Source organism: Globicephala melas, chromosome 14, assembly GCF_963455315.2.
Source record: "Globicephala melas chromosome 14, mGloMel1.2, whole genome shotgun sequence".
NCBI classification, from domain to species: Eukaryota; Metazoa; Chordata; class Mammalia; order Artiodactyla; family Delphinidae; genus Globicephala; species Globicephala melas.
In genome coordinates, this window is record NC_083327.1 from 46,338,365 (window position 1) to 46,358,361 (window position 19,997).

The window sequence follows — 19,997 nt, forward strand, 5'->3', positions numbered from 1 at the left end:
TAATCTTTTGCTTAAAATGCTTTTAAATTCCTTCAGCAGGGATGATCACAGCAAGACAAAAAGCCACAACAAAGGGGCACCCAGGACAAGGGAAACCTTCCCTCGCTGGTAGGAACTCACAGCTAAGTTCCTCTGAAGAAACTAGAATCCTTTTCTTCCATTATTACAAATAAATAAAGATAACAGACCTAGTTTTAAGTTTTATTCTCATTTGAGTCAACAATATTTTTGAATGACAAAATATTTTCTATATATGATATTTGAGTGATCAAGTGACAGGTGAATTGAACAAGTTATCTGTGGCTCTAAATATCTCTCCATTGTACTCCCATTGTTTCACTAGCAATAAAATGTTATTGAAACAACAATAATAAATAGAAAACCTGCCTATTTTCCCATACTAGTTAATGTGAGAAGAAAACACCTGCCCATTGCAGTTCCACAAAAATGGTTTTAATATAGGGTCACAGAAAATTCAAAGGTTTTATAGCCCACTATAAAACAGCACTTTGTCTTTTCCCACTAATTCCCTAGTGTCACATTTAACAAAACAAGGAAACTACAGATAATAGAGGTGTTTGCAGATTAGCCTTCCAAGCCATAAATAACATAGGGTTTTGCTCACCTACAAATATTAAGGCAGCTTATCAATGTTTAAGCGCCTTCCTCTTTGTAATGGTCGCTAACATTTTAACCCAGGCAAATTGAGAATTTTTTCTTTCCTGTCTTCTTACATTGACAGAGTACACATTCATAAGATTCTATAATCAGATTTCACGTTATAAAGAGTGAGACATCACCTAAACACTCGCCTGCGACCTGAAAGGCCCTGTTTTGGAAGATGTGTCTGCTTTATGCTTTCTTTGTTTTGCTCTCTCTTAGCTATGGTTTCGATCCTAACTGTCCTGGAAGATGCAGCTGTGATTCAGAGCAGTCGGTGCAATGCTACAGGCTAACGGAGGTGCCGTCAGGTATTCCTTCCACCACCAAGAAGCTCTACGTCAGTCATAGCAAAATTCAGCACCTTCAGGTAATTACTCATTCTACACTCAAGTTACTGCAATTTTATTTTGTGAGATAGGGTGAGGGGCAAGTGTGGGTTTATTAAACTTGATTTAAATAATCAAAACGTAAAGTGATGGTTATGAAGTCGGGTAGTTGCACTAGCTACCTGTTTGCTCTGTATACTGAGATGGGTATATGCCTCTGGATATTTCTTTTTAGGAAAGTAGCCCCCCCAAAATCGGAGTCTATAATTAATTTTTTATTTTTGAAAATTCTAATTATGTTGTTGCAGAGTAAAAGTAAAGAAATGACTCTTTCTTAACAAAAAGAGTTTGAGATCATATGGCCCCTTTGTCTCCCCATGTTAAAAAGAAGTCCTTTTAGGGGAAAAGTAGTTTTGTATGTGCCATAGAAGGCAGATGATACTTAGAACATTTTAAGACTATCAAGGTGAATGCAGCATATGAGAATTATTCATACAAGCTCTACAAACCAGCCAGGCATCAGTGTCTTTGTGGAAACATATACAGAAGAAATACGTGTTTTTGTTTTGCCACATTACTGCAATTCTCATTCTACGTGCTTTTAATTATGATGTCTATTTTCATGCTTACCTATTCAGAGGGCACTGAAAAGAGTGCTATAGATTTGTCTGACTTGTATAACACAAAGAAACTTTTTAAAATATTTTACTTATTTATTTTTGGCTGCGTTGGGTCTTCGTTGCTGCGCGCAGGCTTTCTCTAGTTGCAGCGAGGCGGGGTCGCTCTTTGTTGCGGTGCGTGGGCTTCTCATTGCGGTGGCTTCTTTTGTTGCCGAGCACAGGCTCTAGGCATGCGGGATTCAGTAGTTGTGGCACACGAGCTTAGTTGCTCCATGGCATGTGGGATCCTCCAGGACCAGGGTTCAAACCCGTATCCCCCGCATTGACAGGCGGATTCTTAACCACTGCGCCACCAGGGAAGCCCGAAACTTTTGTTTTTGACCTTTGGTATTTTGAAAGGCATCAAGAGACTAGAGTTCTCATTCTAGTTTTCTCATTAACTAGAGATAGAACTACCTTAGACAAGCAGTTAAAAAAATCTGCAGACCTCATTTGTTACCTTTATGACGTGAGAAGGCTGGATTAGATTGGGGATCCCAGGAACTTTCTAGATGGAAAATTCTATGACTCTGAGTTTGCCTTTACTGGTCACTGCTTCTCCCTCATTGATCCAAATCTTAAGATAAGGAAATGCCTGTCTGTGATCCAGGTGCAGAGAGTCAGCAGGTGAATGTATTTTTCCTTCAAACAGAGACACTTCCCCCTCCCTTTTTATTTGGTTAAGAAATTTTAATGTAGGTGCACATAAACACAGGGAGTTTAAAATATGTGGCATAGTATTTATTTCGAGGCTCAATAAGCACAATTGCCTGGTCATCATCTGTTTACTTTCCTCTTCTAATCCAGTAGTGCCTAATGCCAGAGAGCAGGTCTGACCCTGTCAGGTCTCAGCATTCAATCAAGACACCTGGTTAAAGGGCAAGATGCTTAAATATTTGTCCTGAGGACTTGAGATACCGAGAGCGGGAGTGTCAACTAAGCCTGGTAATGATCCCACACTGCTGCTTTGCAGCCAATAAGACGAAATTATGCCTCTCGTCAAATTCACTTATTGGATGAGTTCATTTGTCATTGGTTTAAGTTCACTGAACAGCAATACTGCCACTTCCCTGACTTTAACCCAGTTAATTATCTCTAGGAAGCACAGTTCACAGCAGAAAGGTTGGCAAAAGAGAGGATTGTTTTGTGAAGGAAGTAGAAAGCTCTGACCAATAATCCTTCTCTTTTCTCTTTTAAAAATCCTTAGGCTTTAAATGACCATAGTTTACTTGCATTTGGTGAATGCAATGTATATTCTGTTTATCTGGTTTGAACTACAGATTGGGTGCCTATATTTAAAGTAAAAAGTCTTAAAATGGATCTTCAGATTAATAGCAATAGAAATTATATATATATACACACACATATATGTGCATATATATACACATACATCACATATATGCACAACATATATATATATATACACACACACACGTATATGTGTATATACACCACAATTTTAAATGTTTCAGTTACTTGTTCATATAATTCAACTGTCTTTGGGTCTGTGAATGCTGTGTTTGAGACTGGGGATAAAAGATGAAAAATTCAGTTCTAGGAGTTCCCTGGTGGCCTAGTGGTTAGGATTCTGGGCTTTCACTGCCATGGCCCAGGTTCAATCCCTGGTGAGGGAATTAAGATCCTGCAAGCCATGCAGCACAGCTGGAAAAAAAAGTAAAAATTCATAGTTCCTGCCTTCAAGAGGTACTTTATTTATCCATTTATCTGTAAAAATCCCTACTTCTTTGAGGTGCATGCCATCACACTGTAACACTCTGTTCCTCTGTGTGTCTTATACTGTGCCCCTGGTCCCTTCCATACTGGCTCCTACTCCTCCTCTCCATCCTAAGTCCTGCATCTTTTGGTGTGCCTTCAGTGTCCAATATCCTAGTCCCACTCCTTGAACTCATAAAAAAGTATCTATCTACATTTCCACTTCACCACAGCCGTCTACTCTCTTGCTTATATCATAATCCTCATTGTATCTGAAACTTCTGCACTCAAAAATCTTGAATTCCCCTACCCACTCTCTGGTCATCATGTCCTTTCCCTTCAGCTGCCATACTCTACACTTATCTTTCCACTTCATGGAGACTTCTAGTCCTAGATCTACCCACTTTCTCTCAGATAATCAGTTCATTTCTTATCTATCTTCTTTCCCTAACCCTTCCCTCTTTGCATCCCACAATTAATTATCTCAGCACCTATTCAGCAAAGCCTCAGTCTTACATTAGGGTGATCATTTTCCTTTGTTTCTCCTATATCTGGACAGCTGGGTGCTGCTGGAGAGGATTACACCTGGTGTCATATCCAAGATAGCTTTTACCAAATCCAAGGTCATGAAAATGTATGCCTATATTTTCTTCTAAGAGTTTTATAGTTTTAGCTCTAACGTTTAGAGGACAAATAGAAATGTCTTTATGGTGGCAGTCAATTAAAATAATTGCACTTTACATCTTTTGTGGAGAGAAGAAGCTACTTCACATTCCTCTTGGCTAAGAAATATATGGTTTATCAACAAGTGTGGGGGGGAATTATAGATTCTTTTTATATTCTCTCCATACTTTTCAGATTTTTAAATTGTTTACAGAGAACAAGTGTTGCTTTGATCATCAGAAAAAAAATTCCAACATAATTTACAAACTCCTTGCTGGCTTGGTTCACACATGTCTGAGGCAGTCACTGTGAGGGTGTGTGAGTTTCCTGTGTGCACTGGACCTATAAGGTGACTAAGAAAGGCAGGTAACCTTCTAATGCTTGAAGTAGGGCCTGCCCAGCATTAAAACCTGAAACAAAGCCTTTTCACGGGGAAACCAGCAGAAGTTGCCCCTCTATTTCATTTTACTTGGTTTGCTTTTTTTTTCTTTTTAAACTTTTCTTATTATATAGTAACTTTTATCTACATAAGTATTAGGCTCACTAAACTGTACAACTGTGATGGCAGGAATTTTACTTAGCTAAGCTTCCTAAGCCTAATTGTTAACACCAAGCCATACTTGCCTTGCTTTTTAAGCAATGTTGAAAAATTGCCAGCAGCCCCAAGGTTAGCTGCAGGGCAAAAGCATCTCTTTCCACATCTCTTGAGCACAACCCTGCTTAGGCCATGGAAATGGAAAAACAGGTCTGGCAGAATTTTTTTCCCTTTGTCAGCTCTGCAAACTCAACTGATAAGTTGAAAATCATTGGGGGTCTTCCTCACTGTTTGTGGCACCAGAACTCTCTACTCTTCAGCTAAATGCATGTTATAAACACTAAGGTTAAAAATATATGTGTTGGGGTAAGGTAAACCTGGGTTGGAAGCCGAACTTTTCAACTTACTAGCAAGACATACTTGGACATTTTGTTTTGCCTTCTTGAGTTTACCTCATTGAAAAGGGAATAATCATGCTTACACATAGATCTTTGTAAAGATAAACATAGTAAATACTTAGAAAATGGTGGCCATTTTAACTAATAATAATCAAAAGTAATCTGCACTGACCTGATAAAGAGCAAAGGTTCTCTATGCTTAATAATAGGAAACAACTATTCACTGGATTCAGTTAAGAAAATGACCTATATTTACTATTAGCTAGTCTATATACTTTACAAATAGAAATGAAGACAAATTGAAGCTCTGACACCACTCTTTGTCTAGTCCCCATAGAAATTGCCCATTCAGATCCATGTCATCTCCGAGACTTGCTACATAGTCAGCAATCTTTTAGGGTCTGTGGTCACTCAGATAGAAGTAGAAGCATTTGCAACACCAAGGTCTTTTTTGTGGGAGATCAACAGACCCAAAGGTGAAAAGCTATGTGTAGAGTCAATCATGACTTTACATGAAAGAAAGCCTAGAAAAAGGTACTTCAGAATGAAGAACAGATTAAACAACACTGAATCTTGGACAGGTCATTTAATTTTTTTTTGGCATCATTCCTTGTATGGAAGTTTTGGACTAGATAATCTCTAAAATTTCTGCTTTTCTAAAACTCTATGATCTGTGTCCAGATCTTGAGTCTTTTTTGAAAAACATTAATTATAGACCACAGGCAATGGAAAATGTATTAGAAAATGATGAGTTGAGGAAGAAAGGGCTTTGGAGTCCAATGGACTTTGTTGAAATTCTCAACTCTTTCAAGTTTGACGATAACAAACTTTCAAGTTTGACGACACCAAACTTTCAGGGTTATTAGGAGAATTAATGATAACACATAAAAAAGTACTTGGAACTTGTAGATGCTCAACAAATGCAAAAAAAAAAGCTATTGATCTTGGGATTAAGACTAATTAATACATCTGATTAATCATTAAGAAAATATCAAATGTTAGTAACAATATATAAGCCAAGGCAGCTATCAAAACTATTATAATTAAAATCTGTTTATGGAGTTTTTAACATGAGATTCTTCAGCTAGAATATCATATTAGGAGATACTTTAAAATATACCATAATTCACATCACGTGTCTTCCCAGAATATAAATACCTGTAACAAATATGTGATGCAAAATTAACCCACTTTTAAGGTATTAATCATGTATTGATGTTACAAAAGAGCTCAACTTCACAATTAAATCCAACATTTAGAAACTGTAGATAGTAAGACATAAAAGTGTGCACTGAAAATTCCAGTTTAATTGAATTCTAAAGCAGGTTGAAAGTTTTGTAAAGATTTATCAAGCTCAGGAAAATCTGGAACAATTCCTCTTTTTGCCTAAACATGATTTTACTCTGAGAACCAAATACCAAATTACATCATGCTAGAAAAGAGGTGGATGTCCACCTAGGAGGAGTTTGGGGGATATGTGGAGAGATAGGGGTGCTTGAACTTGCAAACCATGGAGAAAGTACAGCAGATTTGGTAATTTCTAAAATCTAGGAGAGGAATAGCATTAGGTCTGGGATATATGCGTGAATGGACTCCTTGCTCTACAGAGATGGAGACACATGTATCCTGTTTGTTTCTTCATGAACCTTTTTCATCAGTGAAGCGTAAATTGGCCGGTAGGAACAACGAGGCTAGTTTTCCAAACTATTATACAGTTGAAAATGTTTTTCTGATAGGCCCATTCTATTGATAGCAGTATCTAGGACATTAAAATTTTTTTACTTTTAATGCTTAAATTGTTAAAAAGGTAATTTATAATTTAAAAAAACTAAACATTGCAAAATGTAGATAGATAATGAAAATTCCTTATAATTTTATCCCCTAGAGTTAGAAACTCTATAGTTTGGTGAAATATTTCCAGATTGTTTCTTTTTTGGCTATTACAAGATGATGCAACCAAGAACAGCCTATTGCATAAATCATTGTGCAATTTTTAAGTACTTCTACCTAGAAGTAAATTTGCTGGGTCAAAGAATACGCAGAAAAAGTTGGCCAACTTTATGTCTACCAATAGTGTGTGAAAGTGCTTAAAATATTTTAGACATGTTATACTGTTAACAAATGAATAAAAATGGTCAGAACCTGAGTTTCTATCCTTTTCCAAGAGATATTTAAATAGATCCTGAAGGGAAATCTGAAGTATCATTAGTATTGAATGATAATGTATATGGCTTTTTTTTCTTACAATAATCCTAATTTACTGCTTTTCTCCCCCATTCCCCATCCCTGAATTTTTTGTAGCTGTCTAACTTCACTCAAATGTCAGCTCTAGAAGATTTTATTCTGCTGGCCAGTGGAACAGAGTCGGTAGAAAATGACACTTTCAAGACTCTGAGTACTTTGAAGACCTTGGAACTCTGGAAAAATAAGTTAAGACAGGTCCCCAGTGCTCTCCCAGCCAGTCTTGAAGTGTTAAAACTAAATGATAATTCAATATATGTCCTTCACGGATCTGATTTTGAAGGACTGAAGAAATTAAAAATCCTTGAACTGAAAAACAATCTGATCTCTTCTCTCCCTCCCAGCATGCTCTCTTCTCTTGTCAGTTTGCAAAGCTTGGTGTTGGACAGCAACAATATCGAGTCTGTGAATGGACCACTGGCACTTCCCCATCTGAAACATCTGAGCATGGAGAATAATAAGCTACATCTCATACCAGCTAGCTTCTTCACTTCTCTTCAGTCTTTGCAGTTTCTCAGTTTCAGTAGTAACTTTCTGACTAAAATTCCTATTAACCTGCCCAAATCCTTGCTCTCATTAAAAATGGAGAGAAACCGGCTCAAAGTGGTAAGGTTTCAAGATATGAAACATTTGGAGAATCTTTCCCATCTTTACCTGTCAGAAAACTCACTCTCTTCCATAGATGGGGCACAGCTCCTTGCCAATTTAACTACCCTTGAGCTGTCCCAAAACCAGCTTCAAACGTTGCCCCTCAGACTACCAGCAAGGCTACAAAAGCTTGATATCAGCAACAATCTGATTCAGAAAGTTACAGCACAAGACTTCCAGGACCTCCGAGACTTGAAACATTTGTTTCTGGACAACAACATTGTCAGCTTGTTTGAAGCTGGAGCCCTGCAAAGGTGTTCCCAGCTCTCCAACCTGGCCCTGGAGCAGAACCTGCTCTTGTCTATACCTCTACGGTAAGTGAGCGTTATCATTTACAGTAACTACTAAAAAAGTTTTCCAAAAACTGGGACAACTAAGTACATTATACAAGCAAGAAAAGTCATCCAAGCATACATAAAGTATCTGATCAAGGCTATCCAAGGGTTCAGGGGTGGAATTTAAACAGGGGTTTGGAATCTCCAACCCTCAAGCTGACCCCTGCACTAACTTAACTTATCTTGCCTGTAGGACAAGACACCAACAGGGGACATCTGTATTTGAAAATATGCAATGTCACTCTGGGGACGTATGGTAACAAACATCATAGGGGGATGTTACTTGTAAAACTGTGTTCTGGTTTCTAAGTATATGGCCTGGATCTAGCAACAGGCTGACTAGGCATGTGCTTAACCACTAGCAAAGCAGGACACCAGGAAAAAATGAGGTGGGGCGGGGTTGGGGGGAATGTACTAATACATTTATATTTTTAAAAAGCATTGAAGTAGTATTTGTGGTGAAAAAAATCAAAACTCTGTAATCTAACATTGTATTTATTTTGAATTATGTATTGGGAGCCTCATGTTCTTCTCAGTGCTGTGATTTTTAAAGGGCTTAAGGGATGCTGCTTATTTCTCTGGGTGTCTGTCTGTGAGTGTGTGAGACAATTTGTGTCCATCTTACTTTCTGTTTTTGGTTGTTTCTTCTGTTCTCTTTCTCTCTCACACAAACACACACACACCCTCATACTCTGACAGTTAATTTCTCTTCCAAATATCCCTCCTTCTATACCCAACCCACTGTACCTGTACATTAATTGATCCTATTTATTTAAACTTTATCACATGTTCCACATTTTAAAGTAGAATTAAAAAACAGTAGAATAAATACTATTATTCTCCTAAAAAAGATATTATGTTGTTTATTAAATGTGTCTATTAGTGGATTCTTTTTCCTTTCAGAACTATAGAAAAAAATGCTTCCTGCCCTATTATTGTTATCAAATTTCTCATAATTAATGTGCCAGCTTCTGGCTTCTGTAGAATCCTGTGGCACTTGATTTACTTATTATCAGTGTTCATTATGATAATTTTTCTTATCAATGAGAAAGGAAAAAATTATCTGATATGGACAGATACTCATTTTTTTTGCACTGTACCCAATGCAAAACATCGAAAGGTGATTTTTTGAACTGAAATCAGTATTTTAAATTATGTATTGAGGATAATTTGAAAGTAATCAATTTCTCTTAATGCCTAAGCATGTGCATACAATTAATTTAATTCAACAAGTATGTTTTGAGCATTCACCATGTGCCAGGTACTTTACCAGGCACTTGGGATACATCAGTGTAATAAAAGAGGTAAAACTTCTTGTTCTGTACAGCTTAAATTCTAGCAGGGAAAGAGTGACAACATAATATGTAAGTAAAGTATATAATATTGAGATAGTGTTAGGTGTTATAATTAACAACAAAAAGGGGCAGGCAGGATTACCAGGTTCAGGACTACAGTGAACGAGGGTGGATGGTTGCAATTTTCAATGAGGTAAGCATGGTAACCCTTCTGAAAAGGTAAGCTCTGAGCAAAGACTGGAAGGAGGTGAGGGATTTAGTTGTGAAGCTGTCTGGGGGAAAAAGTGTTCTAGACAGAACAGCCCTGAAGACAAGAACATGCGGGCAGTATTTCAGGACTCTAATTCTTGTTGTTATTTAAATAATTTCTCTACTATGTTCAAGCCTTATTTTCTATTACTGCATGCTCCTCCTCCAAACAAAAAATCGTGTATAAAATAAAAACTCATCAAACAGGTTAGGGAGTGACTGTATCACATAAGGATTCTCAGCAGGCTATGACAGCCATGGGCAAAACTGTGAACTCGGTGGGCTTTTCTATTCGGGTGACCTTTAGAAAGCATTTGGTGAAGTAATCCTGCGAAGTTTAATGAGTGAAAAATAGCTTAATTATTTACTCCTGCCAGGGTATTTGTGTTTTAATAAGTGACTACAGAAAGCACAAAGTTTCTACCCAACAGAGTGTATAATGGAATTGCAAGCCTGAGCTAACCCTAATTTTCAAGTCTGACTTTACGATGGAATTATCTGGAGAACTTTTATAAAGCCTACTCATGCCTAGACCTCATTTCAAACCAATTAAATCAGACACCCAAGGGTTGTGGCCCAGGCATCGGTATTTTTTAAAAACTCCCCAGATGAATTTAATGTGTAGCCAGGTTTGAGAACTACTGGGAAAGGACAATGGGGCAAGAAAGAAGATACCAGGGGGTTTTTCCTATGAGGCTTAAATGAAACAACACAACTGTCTGCTTTGTCAAAGAACCTGGCCTGTTATGAGAGCAATGCTCCTGTAGAGAGTGATTTTTTTTTTTTTTTTTTTTTCGGTACACGGGCCTCTCACTGTTGTGGCCTCTCCCGTTGCAGAGCACAGGCTCCAGACGCGCAGGCTCAGCGGCCATGGCTCACGGGCCTAGCCACTCCCCGGCATGTGGGATCTTCCCAGACCGGGGCACGAACCCGTGTCCCCTGCATCAGCAGGCGGACTCTCAACCACTGCGCCGCCAGGGAAGCCCTAGAGAGTGATTTTTAAATTCCCCATCAGGACCACCGCTTCCCAAACCACCATTCCCCAACTTTTCTTTAAATTGGAAAGTGGGAAGGACCCCAAAAAATTTTCCCGTGGTTTTCCTCCCATAAAGAATTAAAACACAATACAATCTATTCCTTATATTTGAATTTTGAGACTTTTATTTATGAGCTTTAAACATTACACTCTTTCTTTTTATTTGAATGCTTCTTATTCATACACAAAACTACACTTTGAAATTCAGTGTTCTATAAATAAACTGTAAACACAGGCAACCTATCTGTGCTAGTTGCTAACCTAACCTAACCTAACCTGTTAGTCGCCGTTGTGTATCCTATCACAAACTGTTTCCACAAATCTCTTCCTCTGTCTACCATGCTGCAATCTACATTTCATCAGGAAAATAATGGTATATGGTTTTAGGCACACATGAATTAAAATATCTACCCCATTTGCCTAAATATGCTAACCGAGATAGAAACAATACCTAACATTTACTAAGTGCTTACTAAGCTCAGCAGGGAATGAATATACATGTTATTCCGTTACTCCCTTACAACAATCCTGTGAAGGTAGGTACACTGTTTTACCTATTATTTTACAGATTAGAGATTAAGGTTAAGAGGTATCAAGAAACTTGCTGGAAGTCATATGGTCAATAAATTTTGGAGTCAGGGTTAAATACAATAGTCTAACCCCAGGGCCTGGGAATTTTAGGCACTGCACCCTCGCCCTCTGAGGTTTACTCTGCTATCAACAATACACTCCACTACTTAGAATTTAGTCTACCCAAGACCTGGGTCTTGCTTCTTGCTGCTTCTCATTTCACCAAGCTGCAGCTCGGGGAGCAAATGTAAGTTACATCACCCCTTCTTTATTCACAATCTGGATAATTCAAATCCAGGATAGCTTTCTACAACCTGATGAAGCCAGTCAGCATTTTCTCTTACTCAAGTGCCACATACAGACATAACGGGGGTGCGCCCCTTTTTTACTCTGAAAAGCGACACTGCCGAAAGAAGAAATAGCATTTCTAGGCATATGTTTGTCTTAAAATCAGGGCTACCTTTTTGTATAAATCAGACTTATAAAGATAAATTATATCAAAGCAATAAATGACTACCCAAAGGTCACAGAAGGAGGAAATTAGTGACTTCTCTTACAGTGCCATTTTGGTTATCCATAGAAACATGAAAGAAAAAAAAAGGTACTCCTAAGACCAGGTACAGTTTTTGGCTGTCCAGCCCAGAACTGAATAACTGTATTTGTTTAAAAGAAAGCTTGGCTTGCTCATTTTCGTTACTAACATTTTTATGTAACTTCTGTGCACTGAGCACTTTCATCTATATAGTGGAAAATCAGAAGCTTTAAAGAGCTAAATAACTTACCTAAAGTCACATGCTGGTGAATAGAATAGCCAAAGTTAGAACTCGAATCTTAATAAGTAGACTTGACTCTCTGGTTTACTCTGCCGTATCTTTCCTCAGCTGTGCTCCCTGTGCTCCCTGTACTCTCAATAGTTACAGAGTCTCGCTTACTGCCTCACCACCTATTAACAGGCCATTTTTCCTTGAAAAAAAAAAAAAAGCTATGCACAAGAGATTTCCTGTATAACTTTTAGAGATGTACCTTGTATAAGCTGGTGTGTGCACAAAATTACATTGTCTTAGGGATTAACTTCAAATTCAATTTAAACTGTGGATACCAATTTGAAAATTGTTAGTGGTATTCACAGTAAACCGACTGAGAGAAATGTCTTTGCAGAAGCTTTTATCAAACTGTTAAAATGTGTGAAGTGATTTTCCCTGGTAAATTAATCTGCTTTGTTAGGTAAATTTAATTCCAATGAAAAAGAAAGCACGTTAAACAAATAAGACTTTAAAATACTCAAAAGCACAAGTACTTATGTATGTATATGTATTATACGGTTTAGGAGAGGAATACAAATATAAAATACATGAACGTAGGGCTTCCCTGGTGGCGCAGTGGTTGAGAGTCCACCTGCCGATGCAGGGGACGCGAGTTCGTGCCCCGGTCCGGGAGGATCCCGCATGCCGCAGAGTGGCTGGGCCTGTGAGCCATGGCCACTGAGCCTGCGCGTCCACAACGGGAGAGGCCACAACAGTGAGAGGCCCGCGTATCACAAAAACAAACAAACAAACAAAAAACATGAACGTAAATATATACAAATATAAAATGTAAGTATCAAAGAAAAAAACAAGGGCAAAATTTAGGCTAAGTGCCAATAACCTAAGAGATTAACGTTTCAGAATGAAATTCATATGAGAATAATACTATAACAAACAAAAGGTAATATTGTCATAAAATATGTTTAAATTCATTTGCTTTTTTCTCTTTGACATAACAATCATATGACAGGGACCACCACAAAAAAATTCACTAAATACTAAAAAGAATGAAATGTACATCTAATATGTTCACACTGTATGAAGATAGCATTCAGATGGTATTTCAAGGGACTTTTTTCCTAAAAAGCTTTCTCACTTCTTGTACTTCACAAAGAGAATAGCACTTAATATAAAGTTGTTGACTAGCAGAAAGATTTTCAGTTCACAATTGTGATTATTATTTATTTTTTATCAACAGGCGTTAGCATGACATTTTTCAAATTGGTATCCATGGTTAAAATTTTTTTTTCCTGATTATAAAGAAATACCTGTTCAAGTTGAAAATTTAGCGTGCTGAAAAATAAAAAAGTCACCCATAACTGTTCAACCAGAACCTATGCCTAGCGATAATTTGTTTTTATGTATTTGAGATCAGTCAATTTTTTTTCTATTTTTTCCATTTAACATTATAGTGTGGTTTTTCTCTCCAGTTTCCCTTTTCTATTTTTTCCAAGTATCACTATGGACCCAGGCATCTTAATTCATTCAGTGTGTTATGATCATTTATAGTTGCTAGTCTCTTTTGGTGCTCAAATTTCCCCAAATTTCGCTAGTGGGAGCCCCTCCAAGCTGGTTCCTATGTTCATGAGACATGATTCCATTACCTCTCTTTTTATAAACTTGTGGTAAAATACACATAACATAAAATTTATGTGTACAATTATTAATTTTTACGTGTACAATTCAATATTGTTAAGTATCTTCACATTGTTGTGCAGCCAGTCTCCAGAACTTTTTCATCTTGCAAAACCAAAACTCTGCACCCATTAAACAACTCCTCGTTTCCCTCCTCCCCTCACCCCCTGACAACCACCATTCTACTTCCTGTTTCTATGAATCTGACTACTCTAGATATCTCATGTAAGTGGAATCATACAGTAGTTATCTTTTTGTGACAGGCTTTTTTCACTTAACATAATATCCTTATTCACGTTGTAGCATGCGTCAGAATTTCCTTCCTTTCAAGGCTGAATAATATTCCATTGTATGTACTTGTATTTTGTATTTTGCTTATTCATTCATCCATCAGTGGACACTTGGATTGCTTCCACATTTTAACTACTGTGAATTCAATATGGGAGTATAACATGGGTGTATAAATATCTCTTTGAGACCTTGCTTTCAATTCTTTTGAGTATATATGCAGAAGTGCAATTGCTGGATCATATGCAAGTATAGTTTTAATTTTGGGGGGAACCACCCATACTGTGTTCCATATTGACTGTACCATTTTACACTCCCATTAACAGGGCACAAAGTTTCCAATTTCTCCACATTCTTGTTAACACTTGTTATTTTCTGGATTTTTGATAGCAACCATCATGATAGGTGTTCCACTAATCTTTGAACACTTCATTGCATTCCAGTTCAGACATTCCAGCTTACCTTGCCCCAGACGTGGAATTAGCCATTTTTCCAAGAAGTCTTGCTTCTTTTTTTTTTTTTAATTTTATCGAAGTATAGTTGATTTACAATGTTGTGTTGATTTCTGCTGTCCTGCAAAGTGATTCAGTTATACATATATATATATTCCTTTCCATATTTTTTCCATTATAGTTTATCACAGGATATTGATTATACTTCCCTGTGCTAAACAGTAGGACCTTGTTGTTTATTGAAGCCTTGCTTCTTTTAAGTAGCGACTGGAATTCTGGAACAAAGATCTGTGTGTTCAGTGAGCTTATGCTATTGGGATCACATTGCTACTAGTGTATAATATTGCTTTTAGGTCCTTTCAGTATACAGAAGTAGAAGATATATATTTTTTAAAATCATAAATTCACATTGGTATTTCCACTTCATATTAACATTAGAGAGAGTTTTTTCTTCTCTTATTTTATATTTGTATCTTTTTCTCTTACAATGAAAATCTTGGTTCCTAATAAGATTAATATATTTACTTATTTTCTTTACCTTACAGTATTCATTAAAAAGTTTCGAATTGTATTACTAAGAGTAATATTAACAATAAATATACTGCGAGAAATTTCTTTGCAGATCCTTTTGTCTTTAGAGTCTAAGGCTTAGCTATTCAGAGTACTTTTTCTTTATTTTATATGGTTACATTACCAACATAAACATTTGATTAGTTAATTAGATTTGTTTGTTTTGGCTTGTGTTCAATTTTAGGGCTTGGTTTTGTTTTTATTTGTTTTACGTAAAACGTTAACATGATTCAGAAGTTAAAACCATATGGAACCAAACACTCCCTATAAGTAACTATTTTAATTCACTTCTGGTTTATCTTTTTTCTTTTTTTTCAAAAACAAGCAAAATGTGTACATGTATTCTTATTTCCCTCTTACATAAAAACTAAGATACTACATACACTATTCCACTTCTTGTTTTTCTTCCCTTTAACAATACTTTCTAGAAATCATTTTATGGGTAATTCATAGAGACCAGTCTCTTTCTTTTTCAAGGCTGCATAGTAGTTCTTTACTGTTGTACTGGGTTGTTTACAGTCTTTTGCTATTATAAATAATACCATAAGAAATACACATGTGCTGTTTTATGTTTGTGGATGTAAAATATGGATATGTTTGTGGATATAAAATATCACATCTTCAGAGATTTTACCTAGAAATGAAATTGCTGGGTCGAAGGGTAAATGCACATTATTTTGTTAGGCTTTGCCAAATTCTCCACAGGAGCCATGCCATTTTCAGCTCCCACCAAGCTATGTATGAGATTGTCTGCTTCTTCATGGCTTTGCCCACAGAATGTATTGCTAAGGATTAAGACATTTTACCAATCTGATAGGTGAGAAATGGAATCTCTGTGTGTTTTTATTCTTCATTTCTCTATTCTGAGTATGGCTGAAGACTTAAAGGCTTTTCTTTTTTTTTCTGAGAATATAAGTTCCTTTTATTTTTATTTTATTTATTTATTTTTTTAACATCTTTATTGGAGTATAATTGCTTTACAATGGTGTGTTATTTTCTGCTTTACAACAAAATGAATCAGTTATATATATACATATGTTCCCATATCTCTTCCCTCTTGCGTCTCCCTCCCTCCCACCCCTCCAGGCGATCATAAAGCACGAGCTGATCTCCCTGTGCTATGTGGCTGCTTCCCACTAGCTATCTACCTTACGTTTGGTAGTGTATATATGTCCATGCCTCTCTCTCGCTTTGTCACAGCTTACCCTTCCCCCTTCCCATATCCTCAAGTCCATTCTCTAGTAGGTCTGTCTTTATTCCTGTCTTAGCCCTAGGTTCTTCATGACATTTTTTTTCTTAGATTCCATATATATGTGTTAGCATACAGTATTTGTCTTTCTCTTTCTGACTTACTTCACTCTGTATGACAGACTCTAGGTCCATCCACCTCATTACAAATAGCTCAACTTCATTTCTTTTTATGGCTGAGTAATATTCCATTGTATATACGTGCCACATCTTCTTTATCCATTCATCCGAAGATGGACACTTAGATTGTTTCCATCTCTGGGCTATTGTAAATAGAGCTGCAATGAACATTTTGGTACATGACTCTTTTTGAATTTTGGTTTTCTCAGGGTATATGCCCAGTAGTGGGATTGCTGGGTCATGTGGTAGTTCTATTTGCAGTTTTTTAAGGAACCTCCATACTGTTCTCCATAGTGGCTGTACCAATTCACATTCCCACCAGCAGTGCAAGAGTGTTCCCTTTTCTCCACACCCTCTCCAGCATTTATTGTTTCTAGATTTTTTGATGATGGCCATTCTGACCAGTGTGAGATGACATCTCATTGTAGTTTTGATTTGCATTTCTCTAATGATTAGTGATGCTGAGCATCCTTTCCTGTGTTTGTTGGCAATCTGTGTATCTTCTTTGGAGAGATGTCTGTTTAGGTCTTCTGCCCATTTTTAAGGCTTTGCTTTTATGTGGATTTCCATTCATACTTTTTGCCCACTTTTAGACTTATTTTAAAACCTTTTCTTCTCAACTTGTAAGAGTCCTTTACATATTAGGGAGATTGGCTCTTTGTCTGGGATATAAAGTGCAGATAGTTCCCCCAGTTTATCATTTTTCTTTTGATTTTGCATATGTCTTTTGCCATATACAATTTCTTTTTCTGTGATTTTTAATGTAGTTGATTTATTGATCTTTTATAGCTTCTGGATTTTTTTTTTTTTTTTGCGGTATGCGGGCCTCTTACTGTTGTGGCCTCTCCCGTTGCGGAGCACAGGCTCCGGACGCGCAGGCTCAGTGGCCATGGCTCACGGGCCCAGCCGCTCCACGGCACATGGGATCTTCCCAGACAGGGGCACGAACCCGTGTCCCCTGCATCGGCAGGCGGACTCTCAACCACTGCGCCACCAGGGAAGCCCCAGCTTCTGGATTTTTAAGCCATAGTCAGAAAAGCTTTTTTATAGAACTGGTATTTTAAAAATTATTTGAAAATACGATTTTTATAATCACATAATAGTCCATTATCTCTTAATTTCCATATTAGTGGACATTAGCCCTTTATCATTTTTTTGCTGTTATAAATATGATCAAATGTATGACATATTTTTAAATAAATCTCTATTCACTTCTCCTATTATCTCCTACGCTGAAAGGCATGACGTTATTTAAATTCGATACATGTTACCAAATTGTTTCCAAAATGGTACCAGTTTATACTCCCACTAGCAGAGTTTAAGTTCTTACCTCACTACACCCTCATCAGAAATGAATTTTAAAATTTAAATTCAAAATGATGCTCTATTTTCTAACATTGCATCTTTTATATTCATGAAGAACAACCTTTTCATATTTTTATTCAATATTTTTACCTCTCCTATAAATTATTGATTCATGGCATCTGCCAACTAAAAAGTTGGAAACTTACTATTTTCCTTATCAATTTGTTACATGATCCAATTTGAAATGAAAAATTAAAGAGTTTATGGCTAGGAACCAGAAAAATCAGAGGGCTAGAAAATAAGACCTATGAGAAAGTGTTAAAGACCTATAGATAAGACTGAGGTTTGCACTTTTAATTAACTTTACAAAATAAAGCTTGTTTTCTAGCTTCAGAGGGAACAGAATGGTACAGAAGAGGTGGGTGTTGCTCAATCTGAATTGCCTAGGCAGTTATGGAATGATGGTCACAGCCTCCTTTCACATCCTGTTTCCATGCTTTTGCAGGCTCCCGGCAACCTTAGCAAGGCTGGACCTAAAAGGCAATGCCATCCAGGATATTGCTGAGAGGGAGCTCAAGGATCTGAAGCAGCTTCAGGTTCTAAACCTTAGGAACAACAAGATCTCTGCCTTAGACCTCAAAGCCTTGGAGGTGTTGCCTCGCCTCAGGCATCTGTATCTGGATGGAAATCCGTGGAATTGCACCTGCAGTCTCCTGAGAGCCAGGGAGGTCCTGAAGGCCAAGGGCACAGATGTGAGGGGAGGACAATGTGCGGCACCAGCTGAACGACAAGGGGAGAGCTGGATGTCTTCCAAAAAGATAATGAAGCAATGTGAGCATCACTTGCATCTGACCGAGAAAAGCAAAGAGACCAAAAAGAAACCAAAGCCTGAAGAGCACTCCAGCATCAGAATCAATGTGGATGACGATTATTATGATTATGAGATAGATTAAGGATGAGCTTAGCTTACAGTTTAGAAAAAGGTTTTGTTTCTTTTTGTAAAATAGACTTCATTTTTAGAGCAGTTTTAGGTTCATAGCAGAATTAAGGGGAAGGTACAGAGATTTCCTATATACCTCCTACCCCTACACAAACATAGCCTGCCCCATTACAACATGTCCCACCAGAATGGAACATTTGTTACAGCTGATGGATCTCTATTGACAGGTCACAATCACCTGAAGTCCATAGTGTACATTAGGGTTTACTCTTGGTGTTGTACATACTCTGGGTTTGGACAAATATATAATGACATGTATTTACCACTATAATATCACACAGAGTAGTTTCACTGCCCTAAAAATCCTCTGTGCTCCAGAAAAAAAGTTGTGTTTTTTTTGTTTTGTTGTGGTTTTTTTGCGGTACGTGGGCCTCTCACTGTTATGGCCTCTCCCGTTGCGGATCACAGGCTCTGGACGCGCAGGCTCAGCGGCCATGGCTCACGGGCCCAGCCGCTCCGTGGCATGTGGGATCTTCCCGGACCGGGGCACGAACCCGTGTCCCCTGCATCGGCAGGTGGACTCTCAACCACTGCGCCACCAGGGAAGCCCAGAAAAAAACTTTTTTAATGTTCAATATCTTAAGCAGAAATATATAATAAATTTAGATATACAAGATTCTTTTTATAAGTTTTTCTCTTTCTTTTTAAGAATGAAGTGAGAGTTAAGACAAGTTGAGGTGGGGGGAGGAAAGTAGAAATGAATGGTCAGAAGATGTAAGATTCCTTCCATGTTAAAAGTAATTTGTTTGTATTTTATACTGAAACGTAGACAAATAGTAATGCCCAATAAAATCTCTATCTAACTAACTTCCTGCAAATAGAGTAGTTCATTTTATCAAATAAAAAGTGATGATTTTGTGTATGAAGCTGGTACCTATAGACCTACACTACAGGCTTTTGTTTATAAGTAATAAAAACTGACTCCAACTTAAGCAAGCAAGAATTTATTGGAAAGGTTGGGAATAGCTCACAGAATCAAAGGAAAATCTGGAGAATCTGGAAAGGACGGGGATCAGATCTGCTCCTGGGCCCCAGGCAGAAGAAGTAATGAAGAGTCCCTAAGCTTCTTCAGGGTTCTCTGCAGAATGAAGTGTTCCCGCTATTAGCAGCGTTAGCTTCCCTGTTCTGAAGAGTCACATCCCCAGAGGGAGAGGCAAATCCGGCTTGAGTCACATGTTTGCCTTTGGCTAAGGGACAGTAGCCAAGGCTACTCTTTGACAGTCTCACCAAGACCAAAGGGAAACC

At 37.5% G+C, this 19,997-nt stretch overlaps 1 protein-coding gene across 1 annotated transcript; it reads left to right on the forward strand.

The window, feature by feature from the left end:
* The first annotated feature begins 841 nt into the window (after positions 1-841).
* LOC115851515 (nephrocan-like) lies at positions 842-18,851 on the forward strand. Its single transcript, XM_030853600.3, has 3 exons — positions 842-1,030; positions 7,259-8,160; positions 18,258-18,851. The coding sequence occupies exons 1-3, from the start codon at positions 842-844 to the stop codon at positions 18,703-18,705; spliced, it is 1,539 nt and encodes a 512-aa protein (XP_030709460.1). The 3' UTR covers positions 18,706-18,851.
* The last annotated feature ends 1,146 nt before the right edge of the window (positions 18,852-19,997 follow it).